The sequence below is a fragment of the Lissotriton vulgaris genome, chromosome 6 (assembly GCF_964263255.1).
Source record: "Lissotriton vulgaris chromosome 6, aLisVul1.2, whole genome shotgun sequence".
NCBI lineage: Eukaryota > Metazoa > Chordata > Amphibia > Caudata > Salamandridae > Lissotriton > Lissotriton vulgaris.
Window position 1 is genome coordinate 1761771436 of NC_141694.1, and position 23504 is coordinate 1761794939.

General features: G+C 47.6%; 1 protein-coding gene across 2 annotated transcripts in view; it reads left to right on the forward strand.

Moving 5' to 3' along the window:
- INTS9 (integrator complex subunit 9) overlaps positions 1-23504 on the forward strand; it is a 508494-nt gene that overhangs the window by 132208 nt on the left and 352782 nt on the right. For both annotated transcript variants that reach the window (XM_086928012.1, XM_086928014.1), the window contains exon 3: positions 7315-7375. In XM_086928012.1, coding sequence (XP_086784138.1) covers positions 7315-7375 — 61 coding nt within the window. The remainder of the gene's footprint in view (positions 1-7314; positions 7376-23504) is intronic.

The window sequence follows — 23504 nt, forward strand, 5'->3', positions numbered from 1 at the left end:
GTCTGGCCCCATTCCACCACTCCAGGATCACGCATTGCACATCATCTGATGCCGTGGTCATGACCCTGACGGTGCAGCCTAAATCAGCTCTTATCCATATCGTTACCCCTCCCGACGTTCTGCCCTTTCCCCCCCCACCTTGTGGGGACTGAGTATGAGGCAAACCCTATTCGAAATAGTTCTTCCCGTGCCCACGTTTCTTGGAATAGGCAGACTTCAGTCGTGTCTATGAAAGAGCCCCAATCAGGACAAGCCAGTTTATTATTGAGACCTGCCACATTCCAGGAGAGTATTACAGTTGGACTAGGAGAGCAGGACTGAGGATGTGTTGAGGGTTCCTTAGTTCTAAGATATGTTGGGTCAAGATTCGTGGTTGCTTGCTGCTGGACCCGGATAGCTGTGGCGTCTCCCCCTGCTCCCAGCTGAGCTTCACTCTCAGACACTATTTCCCCGATGTTATTAGGGGTTGTTGGGACTGATCCACCAGTACTGCCCTGTGAGCCTGTTTCCCAGTGGAGTCAGTCTACGTAATCAAGGCAGCTGTACCTATTCGTGTTAAAGTAATCAATGGGCCTCGAAGTTCCATAGGGATTTGGCCTAAACCCTCTGGTGTAACCCCTTGGGCCCACCCTGGTCCACCCATCATCAGACCCTGGGTCCCGTGGGCAATTTAGGGGTGGGTAAAAAAAGGACAAGGGGAGTGGCTGAATTACTGTATCCCCGTACTACCTAACCAGTTGCAGATGTGTGAAACAATCACTGGGTTCCTAAAATTTACCAGGATGCAGTCCCCCTTAATTTTGTTTGGGGTGAATCCCACCCACGGGACTCTTCGGACCATCATCAGTTCAGTTTTAATATTAGGGGGAGGGGTCTGTGGATGTTCAACCAACGCGCCACTTTATTTTTCAGCGAAGCAAAGTTTTCCACCACAGGATCACTGAGCTCAGGGAAACCAGTTAAAACCACTACGTATGGAGCAGCCTCAGGTGGTAAATTAACTACATTTTTCAAGTTTGGTCTACTTGCGTCTTGCACAGGCCGCTCACCCGCCACCACCATTTTCTTAGTCGATCTGTCTGAGATCACAGAAATAGTGGACGCAGATCTCTGCACTGGGCTCGGAAGAGTAATTGGCCCACGGACAGTTGCTAAAATGGGGGCAGGAGGCAAGTGGATGTTGGCTACAGGGAGGGGATTAAGGGGATGAGTAGTTGCTAAGCTAGGTGGGTTGGGCGAAGGAACTATAGGAGGATTAGGTGGGTGGGGAATTGCTAGGCTAGGGAGTTTGATTGAGTAGAAGCCCTCCCATTAGCCCTCTGGATTCTCTGGGTAGTCCCCAAGCTTTTCACGAGTTCCCCAATGCTCCCGGTGGCCATTTCTAGTGCTTGTAACCTGTGCTCAATGCCCTCTAGTCTAACCCCCAGGGGGGCCAGCAGAGATTTCATTGTTTCACCGAGGTTGCGAATAAGATTATCTTCCACCCCATTAGAGCCCTCCCCAAACTTAAAGGCAGCCAGCCGGCTGTACAACTGTCAGAGTTTGCGGGGATAAGCTACAGATGTTGTTGGGTAGTGGAGGAAAGACCCGGTCCACTATAGTACCCGTAGTCTCAGTAATGGTAGGGCGAGGATCTAATTTGGGCCTTTTCCCCCCCTTTGTCTGCGTCCCTCTTTTCCTCTTAGGAACAGCCCCTTCCCTCACCCCTCGTGACTGAGGGGAGCTAGAGTCATGCACCCCTCCAGACATTAAACCATTAACAGACAGTGGGGCTGAGATGACCTCGTGGATAGCCGGTAAAGAGTCACTGGGGACAGGTGGGCTAGACCTTAACTCTTGCAGTACAGATGATGTTGTTTGGTCAATACTGTCCAAAAGGGCGTTGTGTGAGTCCTCACCCTTGTCAGGAGTTTTGGCATTCGCTATTAGACCCAAAGAGGACCTTCTGACATTTTCAATCCCCTGCGAAAGCCTTCTTTCAATTATCGTTAGTTTGTTTGCCACCAATGAGTTTGCTCTAATAAGAAAATTGTCCAAAGTACCTGCCACCATAGAAGAGGATGCCGTGGCTTTACTTCTGGTTTCCCTTGTTGCCATAATCCCTGGTCGTTGTGGAATCTCCAGCTGGTGTTGTAAAGATCTTGAATGTTGACCAAGGGCTAGCAACCAAGGACCAAGTGAGTTGGCCCGGTCCGGTCTTGCTCGGTCTGTAACGGGCTAGAACGGGCCCGCCCTTGGCACGGGCTTTGCCCGGCGCGCACCCGCGCCCGTCCCGCGTTGCGGAGTACTGAGCCACTAATGTAGCAGAGTGGTAATAGGTGCGGGAAGAGGACGGAGCGCTGCCGCGCGGGCTGCCGGTCCTCGCAGTCACGCCGGTGCTCCAGGTATGCCCCAAAGAAGAATTCACCAAGTTTGTGCCTCCTAGCGGCACCCGCGAAACGCTATTTTAAGCTGCCGGTGGGGGCGGGAAGAGGACGGAGCGCTGTCGCGCGGGCTGCCGTTCCTCGCAGTGCCGCCGGTGCTCCAGGTATGCCCCAAAGAAGAATCCGTGAGGCGCTGATTTAAGCTGCCGGTGGGGGCGGGAAGAGGACGGAGCGCTGCTGCGCGGGCTGCCGGTCCTCGCAGTCCCGCCGGTGCTCCAGGTATGCCCCAAAGAAGAATTCACCAAGTTTGTGCCTCAGAGCGGCAACCGTAAACATAGGTTCGGCGCATGCTGCATTTATGGCCACGAGCTCGAACGTAACAGTTGCACACTCCAGAAATGTACTTCTTGGGAAGGATATGGAGAAAAAAATAATATTCATTTAGACATTTACTTTAAAACATTCATCAAAAATACGGAATACATAATTTGCCATTTCACTTACAAAGCCGAACAAAGTTGCTATTTTAACTAGACACGTACAGCACCCGCTCTGCAACGACGACACCAACAGGGAACAAGCCCGCGAGTGGTGCGCGCCACTGCGAGCCATGGCCTATTGGTGTCTATTACGCGCACCAAGTGCGTAATAGACACCAATAGGCCATAGGAGGAGCAATGCGCCCGCCTCGGGCCAATTGCGTGCAGTCTTTTACAATAAGACGCCCACAAAGGTCAAATGGGGAGCTGAAAAGGAAGCGCACACGCACGAGTGTGTGCGATTCCTAGGTAAGTTTAGATTCCCCAATTGCGTGCAGTCTTTTACAATAAGACGCTCACAAAGGTCAAATGGGGAGCTGAAAAGGAAGCGCACACGCACGAGTGTGTGCGATTCCTAGGTAAGTTTAGATTCCCCATTTTTCACTCACTAAAGGTCTTGCGCTTCGCGAGCACTGCTGCGCAGTGCACCTTTAGGCATGAGACCTAAAAAAAGAGAGTGCTGAATAAAGGCCCTTGATTGGGCCGACAGTCAACTTTTGTCTTCATCTTCATGCAGTGATAGTCGGAAATAATTGAAAGAGCATAAAAACGTAATATGGAAAATTATGAGACTTTGAAGCAAAATAAATGGGTAAAGCTGTTTGAAATTATCAGCAGCATTAAGAACATTTTGTAAATTTGTCTTTATGAAGCTTTAGTTGTGTTAGGTCATTGCTTGGGAACAACATATAAGAGGTCTTTACATAGTTAGGATTTGAGATTATGCCAGGCAACATACCAGCAATTATAGTACTGTTTTGATCTTGCATATATTCTGAGGAGAGGACAAGTACTATTATGGAAAATGGTGCCTCTTTTTTGTTACGAAAGCAATCTGCTTTGCTCCACCCTGTGCAGCTCTGGAGCCCCAGTGGGTTCCAATGACTCTGTAGGAGGCAGATCCTACATCTTGGTCACCTATGTTTTCTGTTCAACCTTCCCATCTGGGATGGTAAAATGTTGCTTGACTCATGGCTTGGCTCAGTCAAGACGTTTTTTTATTTAACTCTTTTTACGCTCAACAGAACCTTTTATTCACAGAATAGGATAAAACGGAACTGAACATGGAACAGAATATTGTACATCCAATCAGAGAAATGAGGAATTATAACTTAAACAAGAATGTTTACAGATTCCAATGACTGAGGTGTCGAGTGTGAATGCGGGTCAGAGGGCAGTGTCTTATTTGCATACATGGGGCAAATTGATTTTTTTTATGGGTGGGATAATTCTGTGGTTTTGGTGGTGGGAATATTACAATATCTCTGAAAATAGACCGGCTAGCAAACCTATTTGGAAACGGGCAGGGTAGCAGAAACGCTTAGGGATGGGTGTGTCAGGACAGTGTCAGAATGGGTAGGTTAGTGCTCTATCTCAAGGACTGGTGGATTGGAACACAGGCTCAAGAATGGGTAGGTTAGGGCACAGTCTCTGAATGGGTAGGTTAGTATCTCCAGGACTGGCGGATCGGAACACAAGCTCAAGAATGGGTAGGTTAGTGCCCTATCCCAAAGATGGGCAGATTGGAACAAAGGCTGAACAATGGGTAGGTTAGAACACAGGCTAAAGAATGGATGTGTCAGCAGGAAGGCTCAAGAATGGACATGTTAATGTACAGGCTCAAGAATGGGCAAGTTAGCACTCAAGCTAAAAAATGGTTGGGTTAGCATTCAGACTCAAGAATTTGGTTGGGTGAGTTGACACATAAGCTTGAGAGTGCTTGGGTTAGCGCACAGGTCAGATAAGCCCGCAGGCCCAAAAACAATCGGGTTAGAACACTTGCTCCAGAATGAATGGATTAGCACACAGGTGCCAAAATGGGTGGGATAGCGCATGGGCGTGGACATGGTAAGGGTAGCGCACATACTCCAGAATGGGCAGATTGACATACAGGTTCAGGAATGAGCGGGCTAGGACACAGGCTCAATAAAAGACTGGGCAGGTTGGCACACAGGCTCAGCAACTGGTAGGAGGGAACACGGAGTCATCAAGGAGGGAATAAATGATGTAACTATGTGCTACTTTGTTTAAATGACATCAGAGTGACCAATACATGCCCCTCGGATATTCCAGTCTGATGTTTTAAATCTGATTTAAACAATTATGTCAACCTTATTTTATTTCGAAGGATATGGCAAACCTGAGTAGTTAAAAGTCAGCAAGCCTTATGCCAGTACTTTTGTGCCACAGTACGCTTAGCTGTATGTTTTTATGAGTCGCAAACTATTTAAGAATAAAATAGCAGTATTTTAGGCATTGCACACTGCTGATAACATTTTCGGTATTCATGGTTGAATTCTATGGCATTTTAATATCTCTTCTACAAGGCTGTACGAACTGTTGATGAAACCCTCCCCTTCTCACATTTCCTAACTACCTGCAACATCCCTGCTGTGACCCTCAACCCTCTTACACCTTTTTGTCCAGCCAACCACTTTTATCAATCCCTCAACCTTTCCCTACACTTCACCTGCCCTTGAATCTCAACACCCATCTCATCTTTAAATGCATTCTGGCTCTCCTTGCTCAATCAAATAACTACTACCTTCTTGAGACCAATAGTGACCCTTCTCTTCTGTCCCTCATCCCACCTTGTGCCTTTAAACAATCCCCATCGACATGCTCTCAACCAATGTTGCTTATGCATCCTCATTAGTGCTTGATTTATGAACAAAAACCCCCTGACCATCCGCATTTTAATCTGTGACTCCATCATGGACCTACCTCCTCTTCATTAGAGCAACATAGTGAGCAGATAAAGTAGTCCCCCACTTTCCACATGGCCATACCCATCAGGTTATCGAATCCTGATAAGAAATTTTCCAACCGAGAGGACAAGTGGAAGAATAGAGGTTGTTTAAAAAAAATAAAAAAAACTCTTACCCACCAGCTTCCATGGTTTTTCACCTCCGAATGTTTATCATTACTCTTTGCTGCCCAGAGCTTCACCTGCCTTTTCTATATGTATCGACATAGAATCACTCTTCAAACAACCAAAGCTGCTTTTTCAGTTCCATTGCTGGTTTTTCCACTAATCTTTGTATATTGGGTGAAGGCAATGTCTGGTTTGACAATCCAAATCCCCCATTCCAACCTTATAGTCGGGAACTTCTACCAAGTGGCCTGTGACCTCAGACATGCAGCCGGGCACACCTCAACAAAATCTTCACCGTGCTGCCACATATTGACAAAAATCAGTCTGTCACCTGCAGCGACCCCTATACCATTTACTGCAATCTGCCTGTTCCCATTCTATGCCATGTATTTTGAACACCAAGATCCTCCTCAAATCGGTGAAGAAACTTGACTACCACGCTCTCTAGTCACAGAGGACCGGTTCAAAGCTAATCTGCCCTGCGATGACAGGTCAGCAGTTCTAAGGCTCGCTCTCCACCGTCTTTAACACATTTATTCCTCTGAAGGCCTTTTCACGTGTGCACAACATCCACTGTTGAGAATCTGGTTCTACTCGATGGAAAACTCAAGAGGATGGAAAAAAACTAGCAATGCTTGTTACCGGCTCCATTTCAACCACCCCACCAGACTACCATCAATGCGAATGGAGGTCTGTCTTCCTGTAACTGGACCTCTTCTCTGTCTTTCACATCCTACATCATCCACCCTACTCCAGAGACTGAGTAACATTGGAATTGCTGGGATTTTTCCATAACTCTCTGAAATGTCATCGGAGACCTGACTGTTCCAAAAGGCATTACATGTTGAGGTCAGGTTAGATGAAGACAGTACTCACCAGCAAGCCCTACTCTATCTGCACTTCTCGTCAGCCCTCCAATGTGTGGGTGCAGGTACAGAATTTGACTGACATGAAGTGCTCCCTATTCAGAGGTTACAATACAATACGGCATTACATAAAAGGATACTCAAGCCTGCTCTGCACTCCACTCTCCAAATGTTCTTTCACTTCACTTCTCTTCTGTGTCCCCGTTTTATAGGCCGATGTTATCTCTGCTCGTTTTATTATCAATAAAGGTAAGGAACAATGAATTGCCTGGCCACTGGATGCGGACTCGCCCTCACTTAGTAAGAAATGTAATGAAGAAAAGAAGGATTCATTGTAATGACAATTACAAATAAATCTGGACAGTGGACAATTGGGGAGTGATACAATACCAGATCTACATTCATTGTCCATGTTAAGTGAATAATAAAATCAAAACTTTACAAATTCTTTTGTGCAGCGTGAAATAACTTTATTAAAAGATTCAGATCTTTTTCCATTCACCTTAATTAGAGCTTATTAAAATATAAATCCTGTACTGTTCAGTTGAAATAAATGATATCTTATCAAATGCTTTGTTTTATTGATGGTTTGGTTATCAAGGCTGTAAACGCGCCTTCATGCAGTTGTGTGATGCTTCGTGGCACTCAGTTTTCTCCCATTTATTTTTCAGCCTCCGACTTTCGAAGCTCCCAGGGTGGATTGCCAAAGACGGCAGCACCTTCTTGGAAAAGGTAATGTCAGTGCAAATGGCTCTTTGGCTTTTCAATTTTTTAAACGAATACACATACCACATTCACACAGTCTCTCTAACTTGTAGGGGAATGTAATTTGGCATCATAGACACCTACTACAAGGATCTTTCAACAGTATACCTACTTCGGCAGCCTTCCTGTTTTTAACTCGGCGTCTTGCCGTTTGCAGGTGCTGTCCGTTTAAAATGTAACCCCCTGCTGAAATATATCTGAGTTCTCTGCTTCTTAATCCCGATCAGGTGCTTAAGATGTTAAAAATGAATTACACGAATAGTGTTGTTCTTATGCTGACATGGAAGAAGTGAACGCGGTGTTCGTGTTGTAGTACTGCACAGCGCTTAGACGCCTGTAAGGTCTTTCCCCGTGCTATAACACATATGTATCGTTTGACATATGAGTATCCTGCTTCTTTCCCCATCAGTTTGCTGGATTGAAAATCCCTCAGTGCATTTTAAAGTAAAATTCGGAATGAGACTGGAGTCCATTTTCTAGTTTTGGATGTGCAATTTCACAACAATGACTTGAGACATTACACGTTTCCATCTCAGTTGTGATCATTGCATTCAACAGTTGTCTTGTATTTTCACAGCTGCGTCCATGCTTAGTGAAGGTGTTGCAGCGCTCCTCAGGAAATCATTTCTAAATCCATGTCACCTTTCCCTGAAATGCAACTTCTGACATATTCTCAAACAGGGGGGCCCATAACACTGTGAATCATCCAAAACCACTTACACTCTACTTCATGGATCGGCGAAATTCAAAAGAAGAGCTTCTGTATCATAGTGGAGTATCTAAAACGAAAATTAAATATTTATACTATTTACACCTGCAGTATAAAATACACTTACCATGGTTTTCATTTAATATGACATTTTATTTAGACACACCACCATTGAGATCATTGGATCTGCTAGTAAAAAGTTAGGCATAGGAAATCTCAAGCCCAGCTTAATTCTCCATTTATCTAATTTTTATTAAGAGCAAATTCAGCATGTCTAAGATTATTTATTTTATCTATTTCTTTATTTAAAAAAAAACGACATTAAAAATAAGGTTTAAATTCAGGACAGCTGGAATCATTTATTTAATATAAACTCAAAGAACAAGTATTAGCAAAAGACAGATAGTTCCCAAATAATCATCTATTCTCCTAACATCCCTAACTAGACCCTCAATCTAAAGTGCATCTCCCTGTGGAAAGAAGTAAGAGTTATTGAAATCTTACATATCAGAAAAAAATCAGCATTCCGGCAATATCTCTGGAAGAAATCGAAAAGGAGATCCTCTTCAGTAAAAACAGCACTTTTTATACCTATTTTCACTAGCTCTATCTAACTAAAAAATGTAACTTTCAATGTGAATTAGAGTCCTGATTGGACAAATTTTGGGGTGGATGAACATCATCTCGTCATCACAAATTAATTTGTGGCGGCGCCGATGACTTCGGTCCCGGTGCCGCAGGCCCCCGCAGGATCCGGGTCCGGATCCGGGTCGACCTCACGACCTCGCGGGCGCCGGCCCCCAGGGTGTCGACCCCGGTGCCGCCTCCGAGCGGCGCCGCCTCCGATCCCTCCTTCGATTCGGGCCCAGTGTCTGAACGGCGCCGTATCCGACGCCGATAGGAGATTTTTACTTCTATGACCCGGCCCCATCCTCTGGTCCTGAGTCTCAGGAGATGGGTGGCGAGGGGGATTGGGAGGGGTCTGAGGACCCTCTGGCACGGGAGTGTCAGTCTTATCAGGACTGGACAGGTGAGCTAGGGGAGGCCAGTGGTCTGGATACCTTGTCGGACACTGGTTTTGTCTCCCCTCCTACAGTGGCTACGGAGGAGGGGGCTGCCTATAGTGTGGTACTGATGCGGGCAGCCAAGGCCTTGGGCCTGGAGCTCCCCGTCGCGACCGTGAGGACTAGCCTCCTCACTGAGGTCCTAAAACCGCAGGCAAGCTTGGCCGAGCCTCAGCTGCCGTTTAATGAGGACTGGCCTGACGTTCTTCTGGGCACTTGGTCCAAGCCCGCTACAGGTCAGCCTGTAGATAGGAACGTGGCCAGACGCCACCGCCCGGCTCCGGGCGACCCTTGCTTCCTGTCCACCCATCCCACCCCCGAAAGCCTGGTCATCCAGGCCTCTAATTCCCAGACCGCATTCCCAACGGCCCCCCCCCCCGATCGGGAATCCAAGAGGTTCGAGCAATACGGAAAGAAGGTATTCTCCTCCCTAAGCTTAGGGCTGCGGTCAGTCAACACCGCGTGCCTCTTGGGCCGTTATACCCACTCTCTGTTGGACACGGTCGCGGACGTGCTGCCACAATGTCCGGCGGAGGTCCAGACTAAACTCACCCAAGCCCTTGCGGGGGGTCGAGATGCACCACGGTACTCCATCCGGTGTGGGCTGGATACCACGGACTCACTGGGCAGAGCGATGGCAACGACTGTGGCGATTCGTCGCCACGCCTGGTTGAGGTCCGCCAACTTTTCGGCTGATGTCCAGAACACCCTTATGGACATGCCGTTTGATGGCCGTCGCCTCTTTGGCAACAAGGCAGACCATGCGCTTGAGCGCTTTAAGGACTCCAGGGCTACGGCCAAGTCCTTGGGCCTATCGGCCCGCACCAGCAAACGGCTGCCTTTCGCTCCTTTCGTGGCCAAGGAAGGGGCACCTCCACACGTCCTGCCAGCCACGGGCCGCAAACTATCGTCCAGCGCAGTGGCGGACGTGGAAACCGCCGTGGCGGCGGTCGGGGACAATGACTAGGCCAGTCCACACCAGCAGCATCCGCCTCGAAACCCTCCTAGTCTGCACTTTCAGACCCATGTGACGCCAGTTGGGGGAAGGGTTCGCCATCACCAGCTCCACTGGCGCACTGTCACATCGGACAGATGGGTGCTGCAGATACCTCAATTTTAAAATGTATATTCTCATATTACAAGTCCTCTATACTATTAATGTTTTATTAATTATTGCTGATTTTATTGGATATATATCAACTGTGGGTTCTTTTAGCCTCATCCAGTTTCTCAGTTGTTAACAACAATTTTCATCCAATCTTCTTTTGAATTGAGCCCCTTTTCCACAGTGTCTAGGAAACGCATGTACCATTGTTCACGTGTTTTCCTGATGGCATCTAAATTGCCTCCTCTTCTGCTGATGCTTATTCTTTCTAGGATGAACCATGTAAATTCGTTACAGTCATGGTTCTCCTTTTGATAGTGATAGGTTAAGGGCGCATTTTCCTTCTTGTTTTTGATTGATGATCTGTGTTCCAATAGTCTTGTTCGGAGCTCCCTACCCGTTTCCCCTACGTAGCCCAAACCGCAGGGGCAAACAAGCAAATAAACTATATTTTTGCTCGTGCAATTATTTAAGCTTTTAGGGATCAGGGTTTTACCATTGAAAATCAATTTCTTAGTTGTAATGCAATTGGGGCAGATTGAGCATGAGCCACATTTGTGGTTACCTGTTGCCTTTTTATTGTCCACCAAGGTTGTTTGTACATTGCTGGCCATATTCTTGTATGTTTTTACCAGTGCATTTTTTATTGTTTTGTTGCGCCGGAATGAGAACAATGGTTTAGGTATTGGTACAGTTTGGCCATTGTTGATAATCTTCCAATTGCGATTAACTATATTTTTTATCTTGTTACTGAGGCCAGAGTATTGACTTACAAAGACAATCCTGTCTTGGGCCTTATTTGTTTTTTTCCTATCTATCTCTAGTAGATTCTCTCTATTATAAAATCTTGCCCGCTTCATGGATTGTTTCACTAACTACAAGGCAACCAACCAGTGCCGCCGATCAAGAGAGACCTATAAAAGAACAGTCTTGAAAAAGATGGCACTAATTTGAAACAAAAGCCATCGAAACGCGTTGACGCTACACAATTTGCATAATTGGGTAACCGTGCCAAACCTGCAGGTCGCAAGATTCAAAAGCGCCCAGGATTGGTGGTTTGAGATTGTAATACTCGATGTGCTAAGTTTCAATGACAAACGATACTGTCTTTCTTTCTGTCTCTCCCCTGTGTTGTTTTTTATTGATGAATTTCAGGGCACTGTTTATTAAGTTTTAAGATTAGTATCTTATGTTGAGAAATCTTGTGTGATTTAGAATTGTAAATTTTAGTTAGCAGAAACCTTGATTAAGTATAATTGTTTTTACTGTGTGATTTTTTTCATGTTTTTAACAAAACGATAAATTTGATATAAGTTTTTATATATATGTTTCTTTCATATTTTTTCAGTGTAAATGTCCAATATTAACATGTGGACTTGATTAGTTAAGAATCCTACCAAGGGAAACTTTTACTCTACCCCTTAAGAAGGGAGCCGGGAGGGAGGGTCCGCTGGGTGGCGGGAGCAGGGGTCCAATCGGCTGGCGGGGGCGGGGCCGCAGGGAGGCAGCGGCGGGAAAGTCGGGTCCAATCGGGCGGGCGGCTCAGCGGCGGCTGGGTCGCCTGCACGAGGCGAGGAATCAGCGAGGTAGCAGCGGCAGGCACAGTAGGCAGGAGGAGTGTGGGGGCGACCAGGCCTCCGCAAGTCTCAGTGGTCGCTATCAAGACTGTGTTCTTCATTGCCATAACCTTGGCACTTCAGGCTCTTTGTGTCGATCCACCATACACCACCTTCTTCGCAGACATCCTTTCTGCCAAAAATTGTGACACCATTCTATTTTGGTCAAACCACCACCCTGCCGACATTCTATTCTCCACCTCATCCCTCTAAAGAGAAAGAGACTCACAGAGTGTATTGTATTGTTGTTTGTTAATGGTTATCTCGGAAAGTCAATAAAGAAATTTAAACATAAAGAGAAAGAGATGCTCCATCGCTTGGACCCCACGAGAGCGCTGAGCTTCTGCATTGAATGTACCAAAGACCACTGGGTCGACAGGCCGCTCTTTAGTTCTTGGGAGCAATGAAAGCCAAGGCTGTACAAGGAAGAACCATCTCACAACGGATCATGCTCTGCATTAACATCTGCTACAGAGTGGCCAAAGCAGGACTTTCTGGTTTACGTCCATTCATAGACCCACCACTGAATGGTTATTGCTTAGGTATCTAATCAAAAGGTGAGGAATGTGGGGTTAGTTGTCTCTATCAGAAGAACAAGTTACTTACCTTCGGCAATGAACTTTCTGGTAGAGAATTTGTCTTGACGCAGATTCATCATCGACCCTCCCATCCACCCGTTCTGTGACTGAACTCTATCCATTAATAAGATCTCAAGTCTATATTCTGCTGTACCAGTTTGCTTTTGGAACTTTGCGTCTGGGGCGCAGACCCTCTCGAAAGCAACTGACATCAGCGTGCTTCAGCCGCTCCTATATAGGCACCACACCTTACTACCGGAATGGAACAGCATCGTTGCTGAGCCACACTGTGCCCCCTTCCGGCACGCAGAGGTACTGCTGAAATGTTTCCGTATGCAGTATGACAACTGGGGAATATTCAAAATGTGAGGAAGCTGCAGCTAGATAGTCTCTACTAGAAAGGCATTACTGAAGGTAAGTAACTTTAGAGCTGCCCTTGTTTAAATGAACGTCATATTTGAAGACTAATTGGCTGGAGGGAATAAAATGGGAAAAAATGCACATTTCAGGGGAATAATGTAATTCCTATGAAATGTGGAGATATTTCACAGGTATGACCACATCCTCGGTCTTCCTCGGTCCGTCCCCGTTCCGCCACGGCTTTCATGTGCCGCTTGAGCAGAGGGACGAGACTCCTCCCACCCACCGCGTCACTTCCTCTCTCCACCCTATTTCTGGGCATGTGTGTCCGGCCGCGCAGCGGGCGCGACGATGGCGCGCCAAAGGAAAGCCCGTCTGCGCCCGTCCGCGACTGGACTGCGACCGCGGCCGGCCATGCTGCCTGGGAGGCGTGGGATGGGGGCCAGATCGCCTGGTCATCCGCAGACCTGTGGGCGCTCAACACTGACCAAGGCTGCAGAGATCATTTGATGATGCTGGGGGCGAGGTCTCCGCCTAAGACATGTGAGCGATGCGGGAGTTCACTCTGGGGGTTTACGGTAAGGCGGCCGATGAGATGCCTGCAAAAACAGTAGCGCCAAGGTCCGTGTGCTTTAAAGCAGCCCTCCTAAATTGTAGATCGCTGCCTAGGCACGCGGCCGACATTTGGTCGCTCCTCGAGGATCATGAGTGGGATGCTCTGTTTTTAACAGAGACCTGGCTCGGGGAGGATAATATGACGGCTATTGCACTAGCTGTACCCACGGGCTACAAAATGTGTTTTGCTAATCGAGGTGAGGACAAGAAAGGGGGAGGGGTAGCGGTGATAATTAAGGCAGCTTTCACGCTTACTTCATCAACTCCTATCCAGATATCAGGAGTGGAAGGCCTACACTTTGGTATCCAGATGGGTCCGCAGGTGACCCTGGCTGGGCTATTAGTATATCGCCCCCCGGGAGGATCTACCTCCAGCTTGGAATCACTGCTGGATATGATTGTTCAGCGCTCACTCTTACATTCCCATTTTCTCTTATTAGGGGACTTTAATGTTCATGTGGATAGGGATAATTGCACCCTAGCTGAAACCTTACTGTCCACATTGATGACTGCAAATCTGACGCTGTGTAATGAGGGCCCCACACATAGAGCAGGTCACACGCTAGACTTAATTATTAATAATGGGGATACTGTAAAGGTAGAGTCGGCCCTGCCGCTGATCTGGTCTGATCATTTTCTTATTCCCTTTACAGTGGAAATAGATACGCCCAGACCGGTTATGAGTAAATGTACCTTTATCAAGATAAAAAAGTTAGCCCCTGAGGCTATGGGCCCGGCCCTGGGCCTGAATAAACCTGTTTTAACTTCTGATAGCAATACTGATGCACAACTATTTAATAACTGGATCAAGAATATGGTGGACTCTACCACACTGGGGGGGGGGGCCCGGGAAGGGGGGGAAGGGGGGAGGTGAAGGAAGGACACACGGAAACACTGCTATATGACTGCACAGTTAAGTTACAGTAGGAGTGGCAGTTCCAAGCCACTTACCTGAGTTCTTGTGGGGTGGGGGGAGGGGGGAGGCGTTGATGGTTGGAAATGGGAACTGTTGGAAGGAGAGGGGTTTAAAAAAAAAAAGAAAATGCTGCAGATATCAGAATGGCCGGAAAAGGGATCATGTTTTTTATACTGCAGAACTACTTATGATTGACTCTTACTGTGATCCATGGGATGAGACCCGCTGAGGGCTGTAGAAGTACAAGGTATGATGGCCATTGTAATACGAACGGTGATCTTGATGCTTACATCCTAATGTCTATGGAACTGTGTCAATGCCGATTGCATCATCTGTATGTCTGCAAATAAAAATAAAAAAAAAAAAAAAAGAGTATGGTGGACTCAGTTGCACCCGCCAAACGCGCAACATCACAAAGGGAGTCTCCATCGGCCCCCTGGTTCTTTAGCGATCTCAGAGCCGAAAAGAAGGCATGTAAAAAATTAGAGAGGTTATGGAGAGTAAGGTATGGGGATGTAGAAAGGGACCGCTACAAGGATGCACTAAAAAATCTGCAGAAAGCAGTGAGAAGGGCCAAGAAAGCCTTCTTTGCGACCTCTATCCGAGAAGCAGAGCACTCAAGTAAGGAAGTTTTCAAAGTGGTGCAGTCCTTCTTTAAACCTAGCTGCATAGAAAGGGAGGTTCCCCCATCCCTGTCATTGTGCAACAGTATCTCGGAGTTTTTCGAGTGTAAGATCCAAAAAGTTTACGACTCCTTTGGCCCGGAGGTTAGGACGGAGAAATCAGATATAGCAGTAAAAATAGGGCCAGTGGTAGGACTTGAGCAGTTCCTTCAGATAGACTTGTATTTAGTTATTAAGGAGCTTCAAAAATGTAAATCGGGTTCCCCAGATGATCCCTGTCCACCCAAACTCTGGAAATCTATAACTGAATTTGTGGTACCCACCCTACAGTCCATCTGGAATGGATCCATTACCTCGGGGGTATTTCCGGAGGCATGGAAGCATGCCACTCTCCTCCCGTTAAAGAAAAAAGCAAATGGTGATCCGTTGGACTTGAGCAACCTGCGGCCAATTTCTCCGCTGGCGGCCCCAGGAAAAATGTTTGAGAAGATAATCCAGCGCCAGCTTAACAAATTTATTGAGGACAATGATGTCTTACATGAGACTCAATCAGGTTTTAGACCGGGCTTTAGCACAGAGACTGCACTCATTGAAGTAGCAGAATCAGTGAGGTGGTCGATGGATGCCGGGGAGTCAGCTATGCTGGTTCTCCTGGATCTGTCGGCCGCCTTCGATACTGTGGATCATGGTAGGCTCCTACAACGGCTGGCAGAGATAGGGCTAAAGGACCAAGCACTGGGATGGGTTCAGTCGTACCTGTCACAAAGAACACAGAAGGTGGCATTGGGTCATATTGTGTCTAAACCCACCAAGATAAAATGCGGTGTTCCCCAGGGGTCGGCTCTGAGCCCGCTACTATTTAATGTTTACTTGGCACCTCTGCTTACACTCATTGCAAACTGGGGGGTCAAGGCAATATCCTATGCTGACGACACCCAGCTGGTGTTCCCATACTCGGAGGTGTCGGAAGGCGCTTTTGCAAATTTTAAGGGGTGCCTCCGAGATGTGGCCAGATGGATGAACGCAAACAAACTCAAATTGAATGCTGAGAAGTCAGAGGTCATCTTCTTTGGCAAGGGATCACCCCCCTGCAGAGTTCTGGCGGCCGGTGGAAATGGGGATGCCCCCGTCGCCGAGCCAGAGTGCAAAAAACTTGGGAGTCCGCTGGGATAGCAGTCTTTCCTTTGCTTCTCATATTCAGCAGGTAGCAGGATGCTGTCTATCCAAGCTGAGGAACCTGCGCAAGATCCTGAGACTTCTACCAGAAGAGTGCCGTAAGACTGTAGTCCATGCCACAGTAACATCGAGGCTGGACTACGCCAACGGACTTTATCTGGGTCTTCCCCAATACTTAATCCAGCGCCTACAGACGGTGCAGAATGCGGCTGCGAGACTGTTGATGTGTATTCCTTTTAAGCACCCAGTCTCTCTGCATCTTCGAGCACTGCACTGGCTTCCAGTGGCCAGTAGGATCAAGTTCAAAACCTTGACGCTGGCCTTCAGGTACCTGTATGGCACCTGTCCCAATTATTTGAGAGCCAGGCTACCCAGGTATCATCAGTCGAGGACCCTCCGCTCCAATGGGCGGGTGCAGCTCGTGGTCCCTCGAGCGCGAAGAGCGCGGTTGGGTGGAAGAACCTTCTCGGCCAATGTGGCGGGGTTATGGAACTCTCTCCCTCCTGCCCTACATCAGGCCCCTTCTGAAACTTGCTTTAAACGACTGCTAAAAACCTGGCTTTTCACTCCACTACGCTAAGATTTGTCACCTGGCATATGGTTAGTCTGTTCTCACAGCGCCGGGACACCTCCATGTGAGGTAGCTGTTCGCGCTCTACAAAACTCATTATTATCCCTGTGACATATAAGTAAAGAAATCACTGCTTTTTATGCAATTAAAGTAGCCAGACTTATAATATATACCTATGTGCACATCAAATTGTGAAGCGCACTTGTCTCGCAGTGTAGTGCTTACACTGTCTGGGTTTCCATGGTTTCTGGGTGGTGGCATCGAGGCAGTCATCCAGTTTTGAGAGCTGAAGTTCATTTGATTTATTCGGTTTGATGATTTTCTGGGTGTCGTCAGCATAGTTGTAGCACGTGAAGTTAAAAGAAGTGTTGATTCCAGGAGTTGGCTGCACTCAGTAGTGTTAGGCCTGTGCTCTCTGTAATTGTGTTACTCTATTACAACACATAATTGTTTTTTGGGTTTCGCCTATTACCATTCGCTTGCGAATGGAATGGCGAAAATTCATGGGCTCGATCGAATAGTCAAACCACTGCGGTTTCCACTGCGGTTTCTTTACAGTGCATGTGAGGTCACGTGACCACAAAAGCGGGTCACGTGACCACACACGCACAAGCATCTCCCTAATCCGCCTGCCCCCACCAGGCTCTCCCGCCCCCATCCGGCTTCCCTCCGCGCATCTGCCTATCACACTTCTCCCCTCGCACGCATTCCCGCCCCCCCACCAGGCTCTCCCGCCCCCATCCGGCCCATCTGCCACCAGGCTCTCCCGCCCCCATCCGGCCCATCTGCCTATCACTCTTCTCCCCTCGCACGCATTCCCGCCCCCCCACCAGGCTCTCCCGCCCCCATCCGGCCATTTGCTTTTTCGAGCCGAGCATGGCGGAATAGTCTTGCTTTCCCGGTTTTAGCTTCTTTTTCTTTCGTTTCTATTTTTCGATTCCCATCGTTTTCTCGTCATTCTATACCTTCCCGCCCCCCACCAGGCTCTCCCGTCCCCATCCGGCTTCCCTCCGCGCAGCCATCTGCCTGCCACACTTCTCCCCTATTCCCATCGTTTTCTTTATCCTCCTTTACACATTTCATCTGTTAACTCCTCTTACTCCCAGAACGTATTTCCTCTCTCCTTCCAGACTTCCTTTTCCTTCTGTTTCTCCATGGGCTGTACTCCCTCAGCTACACACACGCCCTATATTGATTATTCTCCCCTACCTCACATTTCATTTGCTTTGTCGTCTTACGTTTTGCCTTTTGTTTTTTCTCTACCTCACGGTCTTTCCATGTTACAGTCTCTTTTAACCTCCCGCATTACCTTTCACGCTTCATCTGGCTTCCCTCCTGACTTGCGCAATTGGTGGGGGTAAGGAGAAACGCGCAGAAAGTATATTCCCCTGTGCCTGGCAACCTAGCTGGCTACGGGTACTCACCTTAATTAATCCTAGGGCACTGGCACACCCTGCGATGTACGCGTGAGCTTTTTTTTTCACAGTTCGAGCAGAATTTAAGCAACGCACTCGCGTTATTGGCGTAGGGGCTGAGCCGGTGCAAGCTTGGTTGCGCTTTTCACTGACATTCTTTCTGCCCTTGTATTACAGGCTAAGTGCTGGTTCTCATTCCTTGGTGCCGGTGAGGGCATTTGATGCCAATTCTGCACGCTACCAAATAGGGTGCCAGGTTGCAAACAGGATCATGTTTGGTAGCTGATCCGGTGACCTTCACAAGGGCCTGCTCCAAGGCCTATTGTGTGTGGCCACGTGGTAGCAGCACTTGGCCCACAGCCCACTGACTGCTGCCCTGCTCACTGTGGGGAAATCAATCTGCTTTGCATTCCTGTTTTTTGAAGACCTAGACGTTTAGGCCAGGCGTTAGCCAAGGCCTTTTGATTTGATTCAAATTATATGTATAATGTACATAGGCAGACTTTCAGTCCCCGCCTTTCGTCCATTGCTCGGTTATTTTGTCATTCACATATCTCCTCCACCCACTACAGCATACAGCACGAGGCAGTGGGTCAGCTCGCTTCAGCCATTTGCTAATTTCTCTGTGAGAGGCAGCATTTTGTTCTTTTGCAAGGAGCACATCCCCATGGGTAGTATACTAGTGTCTTTCACTACTAGGGCAAAGTATGCTTTTTGACACTAAAAACAGTTTTGGTTTCAGAAAATTGTATTTTTTTTAAATTTAGCTTGTTTCTGTGTGTGGTGAATTAAGTTTCCACTGATGCTACCTAGACTGCGCATCTCCCTAATCCGCCGCCTCCCCTCGCTCGCATTCCCGCCCCCCCCCCCCACCAGGCTCTCCCGCCCCCATCCGGCTTCCCTCCGGCCATTTGCCAGCATACACTCTCCAAGCGCATCGCGCTTTCGCACGCAGGCTAACCCTGCTAACTCTTTACCCTCTGTTCTGCGAGCCCTACTTTCTCTCTTCACTCATCTCTTACCTCTCTCCCCTCTCTCGCGTTGGCCTTTAACCCCAGCCCTTCTTGCCCTTTCCCCCACTCTACTCAGCCCCCTTCCTTCTCTCTGTTTTGGGTTGTTTCGTTATTTCTAGTTTAAATTGCTTCCTACTGGAAATCATGTTTTCTGGTTGATAAATGAATATGTGCCAACGGTGAGTTTTAAAGTTGTAGGTACTCGGGGCCTCCTGGGCCAATGTACAATAAAAATATGTGCCCAAGATCACATTCCCATAGGTTTTTCCTGCAGAGAAATGGGGAGCTGCTCGGGGTTACACCACAAGGCTGGTCTTTAACTCGTCTAGCATCGCCGGCTCTGGCCTTATTCTCGCGATGTCTGGAGCCCCCAAGCCGCGCGCATCTCGATGGGCACTTGACCAGTCTAATGGTTTCTTCTGGCACAGATCACCTTTGTTGCTGACCCGGGGCAAATAACCTCGTGAAAAGATAAAGAAAACATAGTTGTCAAAATGATTCATGCCTGAATGTTCAGCGAGCACCACTAAGCATGCTGGGGCTTGTAGTTTCGCCATGTTCACTCAAGGGTATGCAACAAGTTCTTTCAAGGTTCGAATGGTTACTTGCGTTCTATTGGTGGCACAAATTTCATAAATGTCTGAAAGCCGAACCCATGACTTGGGACAGGTTGACGGATGTGAAAACTTCTAGAACTGTACTGTACTACAAAAAAAAGTAAAAAATTAAGTTTGATATATTTTGCGCAACTTTTGCTTCCATATAATACATACATTCTTTGGTGGTCGCACTGCACAAACTTTTTGCATGCATTGTAAAATGGGAAGTGGTATGGGTGAGGACGCTGTGCAACTTCACTTTTTGGTAACGTAGTGCAGAACAAGATTAGGATGGAAGCGGTATGCGTGAGGAGGTGTGACACCGGCAACAGAAAGCGTGCTCTGTGGTCTTGCTGATGCTTGTGCAAATGGCACATACATACAGCACTTGCTTTTAATGTCTTGCTGATTCGTGGCACTTTACTCAACAGGTTCAATTGCCACCCAATTCCGTGGCAGTTTGTATATTCTGTAATAAAAGTTATGCATCCCATTCCACAGACACAAACTGCAAGCGAAGAGTAGTTTGCATGTTCTCCCTTTATGGCAGCTTCCATGTTAGTCTGGAGCTTATTTCTGTGCGGCTGGCGCACTGCGTTCGGGTTGTTAAATAGTTCTCTGTAGTTTGCACTTAGCAGCCATTCTGACATAGGTTTCCGCACAGCTTCAAACGGGTGAGTAACATTCACAGATACTTTGCCATTCAATATGATGGTTTTCCAAGCCCTCGAAAAAGCCAGGAATGGATGAGAGTTTACCCAATCACACAAGGCCACTTGGCAGATGATATAATAAACATAACAACGAAAATAATAGCAATAACGTGTTTTGTGTGTAACTTACTCACAAGTCTTGTGGTTTCAGAGTGTGTATGTCAATCGTGTGTTCAACCAATAAACTAGCATATGGCAGGGTAACAGGGCCACCAGTACACAGTTCTGAGATTAACAAGCACTGGCGTTGCCAATAGGTTTCGCATTTTGAAAGTTGGAGCTATTGGTTTTGTAAATAACATTTTATATTTATATATCGTTATTGGCATTGTCAATAACAATATATAAATATAAAATGTCATTTACAAAACCAATAGCTCCAACTTTCAAAATGCGAAACCTATTGGCAACGCCAGTGCTTGTTATCATGTGGTGTGCATACCCCTTTGGGTGCACAACACCTGCACAGAGGGGGTCAACCACGGTTAAGAAAAATAAGTAATTTTAGCAGATTCATTAAATATATATATATATATATATATATATGCATAAAGAAGCGAAACTTGAACTTTTTAATAACCCTTTGTTTATTTGAAATCGGAGGTTAAAAATTAGTTTGGTTATTTTAACTTGGTTTGTGGAAACAGCGCAAGTACATGAAACAGTCAGTTTTAGAAATGGGGGTCTATAGGTGGCAATGGTTTGCACCTTTGTCAAAATAGGGCCCCTTCCTTCTAGTCAGGATAAGGGGGATACACTCCTAAAATAACCCCTGCTCACCCCGTTGGTAGTTTGGCACAAGTAGTAAGGCTTATCTCAGAGGATGTTTGTAAAGCATTTGCACATAACTAACAGTAATACAGTGAAACCACTACAAAAGAACACCACACCAGTTTTAGAAAAATAACCAATATTTATCTATGCAAACAAGACCAAAGTGATAAGAGCCCACATACACTAATAAAAAATAGGCACTTTGTAAGTATGACTTAAAAATGTTCTTTGACAACGGTAGGTCCTTCCGGAGCTACCGCGGTGCTGAAAACAACAGAATCCAACAGTTCTGTCCGACCGCGTCAGTGCAGACCGGCGTTAATGTCAGTAGTCTCATAAACAGTACCTTTGGTTCCGGTTGATCGCATCGGTGCGGGCTGGTCGTGGCAACCATGTTGGTTGCGATGTGAAGCGTAGCGGTGCCCTCAAGCTGCCGTGCAGGCAGCGGCTTGGTAACGGTCGTCCAGCAGCATCAGTGGGACCAGGGCTGCGGTGCAGAGTGAGGTGGTGCTCATGGTGGTGCTGACAGGTCATGGTGCAAGTGACAGTGCCGGTTGATGGGATCTGGTGTCGGTCAGCCCAGACTTTGGTGTGGGATGGTCGGTGCGTCGTGTAACTTACGAGAGCTGCCCCCAAAACACAGTGCAGACACAGGTGTCGCAGTCAGCGGGCAGCAGACTGAATCGAAGATGTTCGGAATGCGATGTCCACAGGTCGCGGTGCAAGCATTAGCTGGGTGGCGGCGGCTGTCATCGTTGTCTGTGAGACCAGGGTTGTGGTTTGAAGTGCGGCGGTGCCCTCTGTGGTACCTTCAGGACACGGAGTCCACAGCAGTGTCGGGGATGGTGTTGGCTGCTTTCCCCCTCTGTGGCAACTCTGTTAGCACCCCTGAAAAAACACCAGATCAAATCAGCCAGCAAAAAGGCTCCTGGTTCAATGATGACCTTAAAAAAAATCCAAGAAGCTATGCCCCACCCTGGAGAAAACATGGAGAAAAAACCCAACCACCGACAACATGTCCACCCTCAAGGCAGCCACCCGCAAACACCACCAACTGATTCGATCCGCCAAGAAATCAGCATTCAAGGATCGTCTCGACAACAACACTCACAACAGCAAGGAACTTTTCAACATCGTCAAAGAATTCACCAACCCCACCGCAGCATCTAACGACATCACTCCCTCCCAAGACCTCTGCGATGCGTTATCCTCCTTCTTCTACAACAAAATTTCCGACATCCACAACAGCTTCGAGGATACTCCCAGCTTTCAACCCTCCCCACCCCCCTCAGATCCTACTCCGCCAACTAACAACCTCGCCGCCTGGAACCCAATCACCGCTGAAGACACCATCCGCCTAATGAACTCCATCCACTCCGGCTCGCCAACTGACCCCTGCCCCCACCACATCTTCAACAAAGCAGACTCCATCATCGCACCCCATCTCCGTGATGTCATCAACTGCTCGTTCAACTCTGCCACCTTTCGAGAAAGCTGGAAACACGCCGAACTCAGCGCCCTTCTGAAGAAACCCACAGCAGACCCCTCTGAACTTAAAAACTACCGACCCATATCCCTCCTCCCATTCCCGGCCAAAGTCATCGAGAAAGCCGTCAACATCCAGCTCGCCGCCTTCCTTGAATCCAACAACTCCCTCGATCCATCTCAATCCGGGTTTCGAGCCAAACACAGCACCGAAACCGCCCTCATTGCAGCGACTGACGACATCCGAACACTACTGGACAACGGTGAAACAGTGGCCCTCATTCTACTCGACCTCTCCGCCGCTTTCGACACAGTCTGCCACAGCACCCTTATACAGCGCCTCAGCAACATCGGAATACAAGGAAAAGCCTTGGACTGGATCACCTCATTCCTCGCTGGGAGAACTCAAAGAGTCCGACTTCCCCCATTCAACTCTGAGGCCACTGAAGTCATCTGTGGCGTACCACAAGGTTCTTCACTCAGTCCCACCCTCTTCAACGTTTACATGAGTCCACTAGCCTCCATCGCGCGTCAACACAACCGTAACATCATCTCTTACGCCGACCACACCCAGTTAATCCTTTCCCTCTCCAAAGACCCTAACACTGCCAAAACCAATCTTCACGAGGGCATGAAAGAAGTAGCCGAATGGATGAAACATAGCCGCCTAAAACTCAACTCAGACAAAACGGAGGTGCCCATCCTAGGATCTTCCCCCTCTGCCTGGGACGACTCCTGGTGGCCTTCCGCTCTGGGCACAGAAC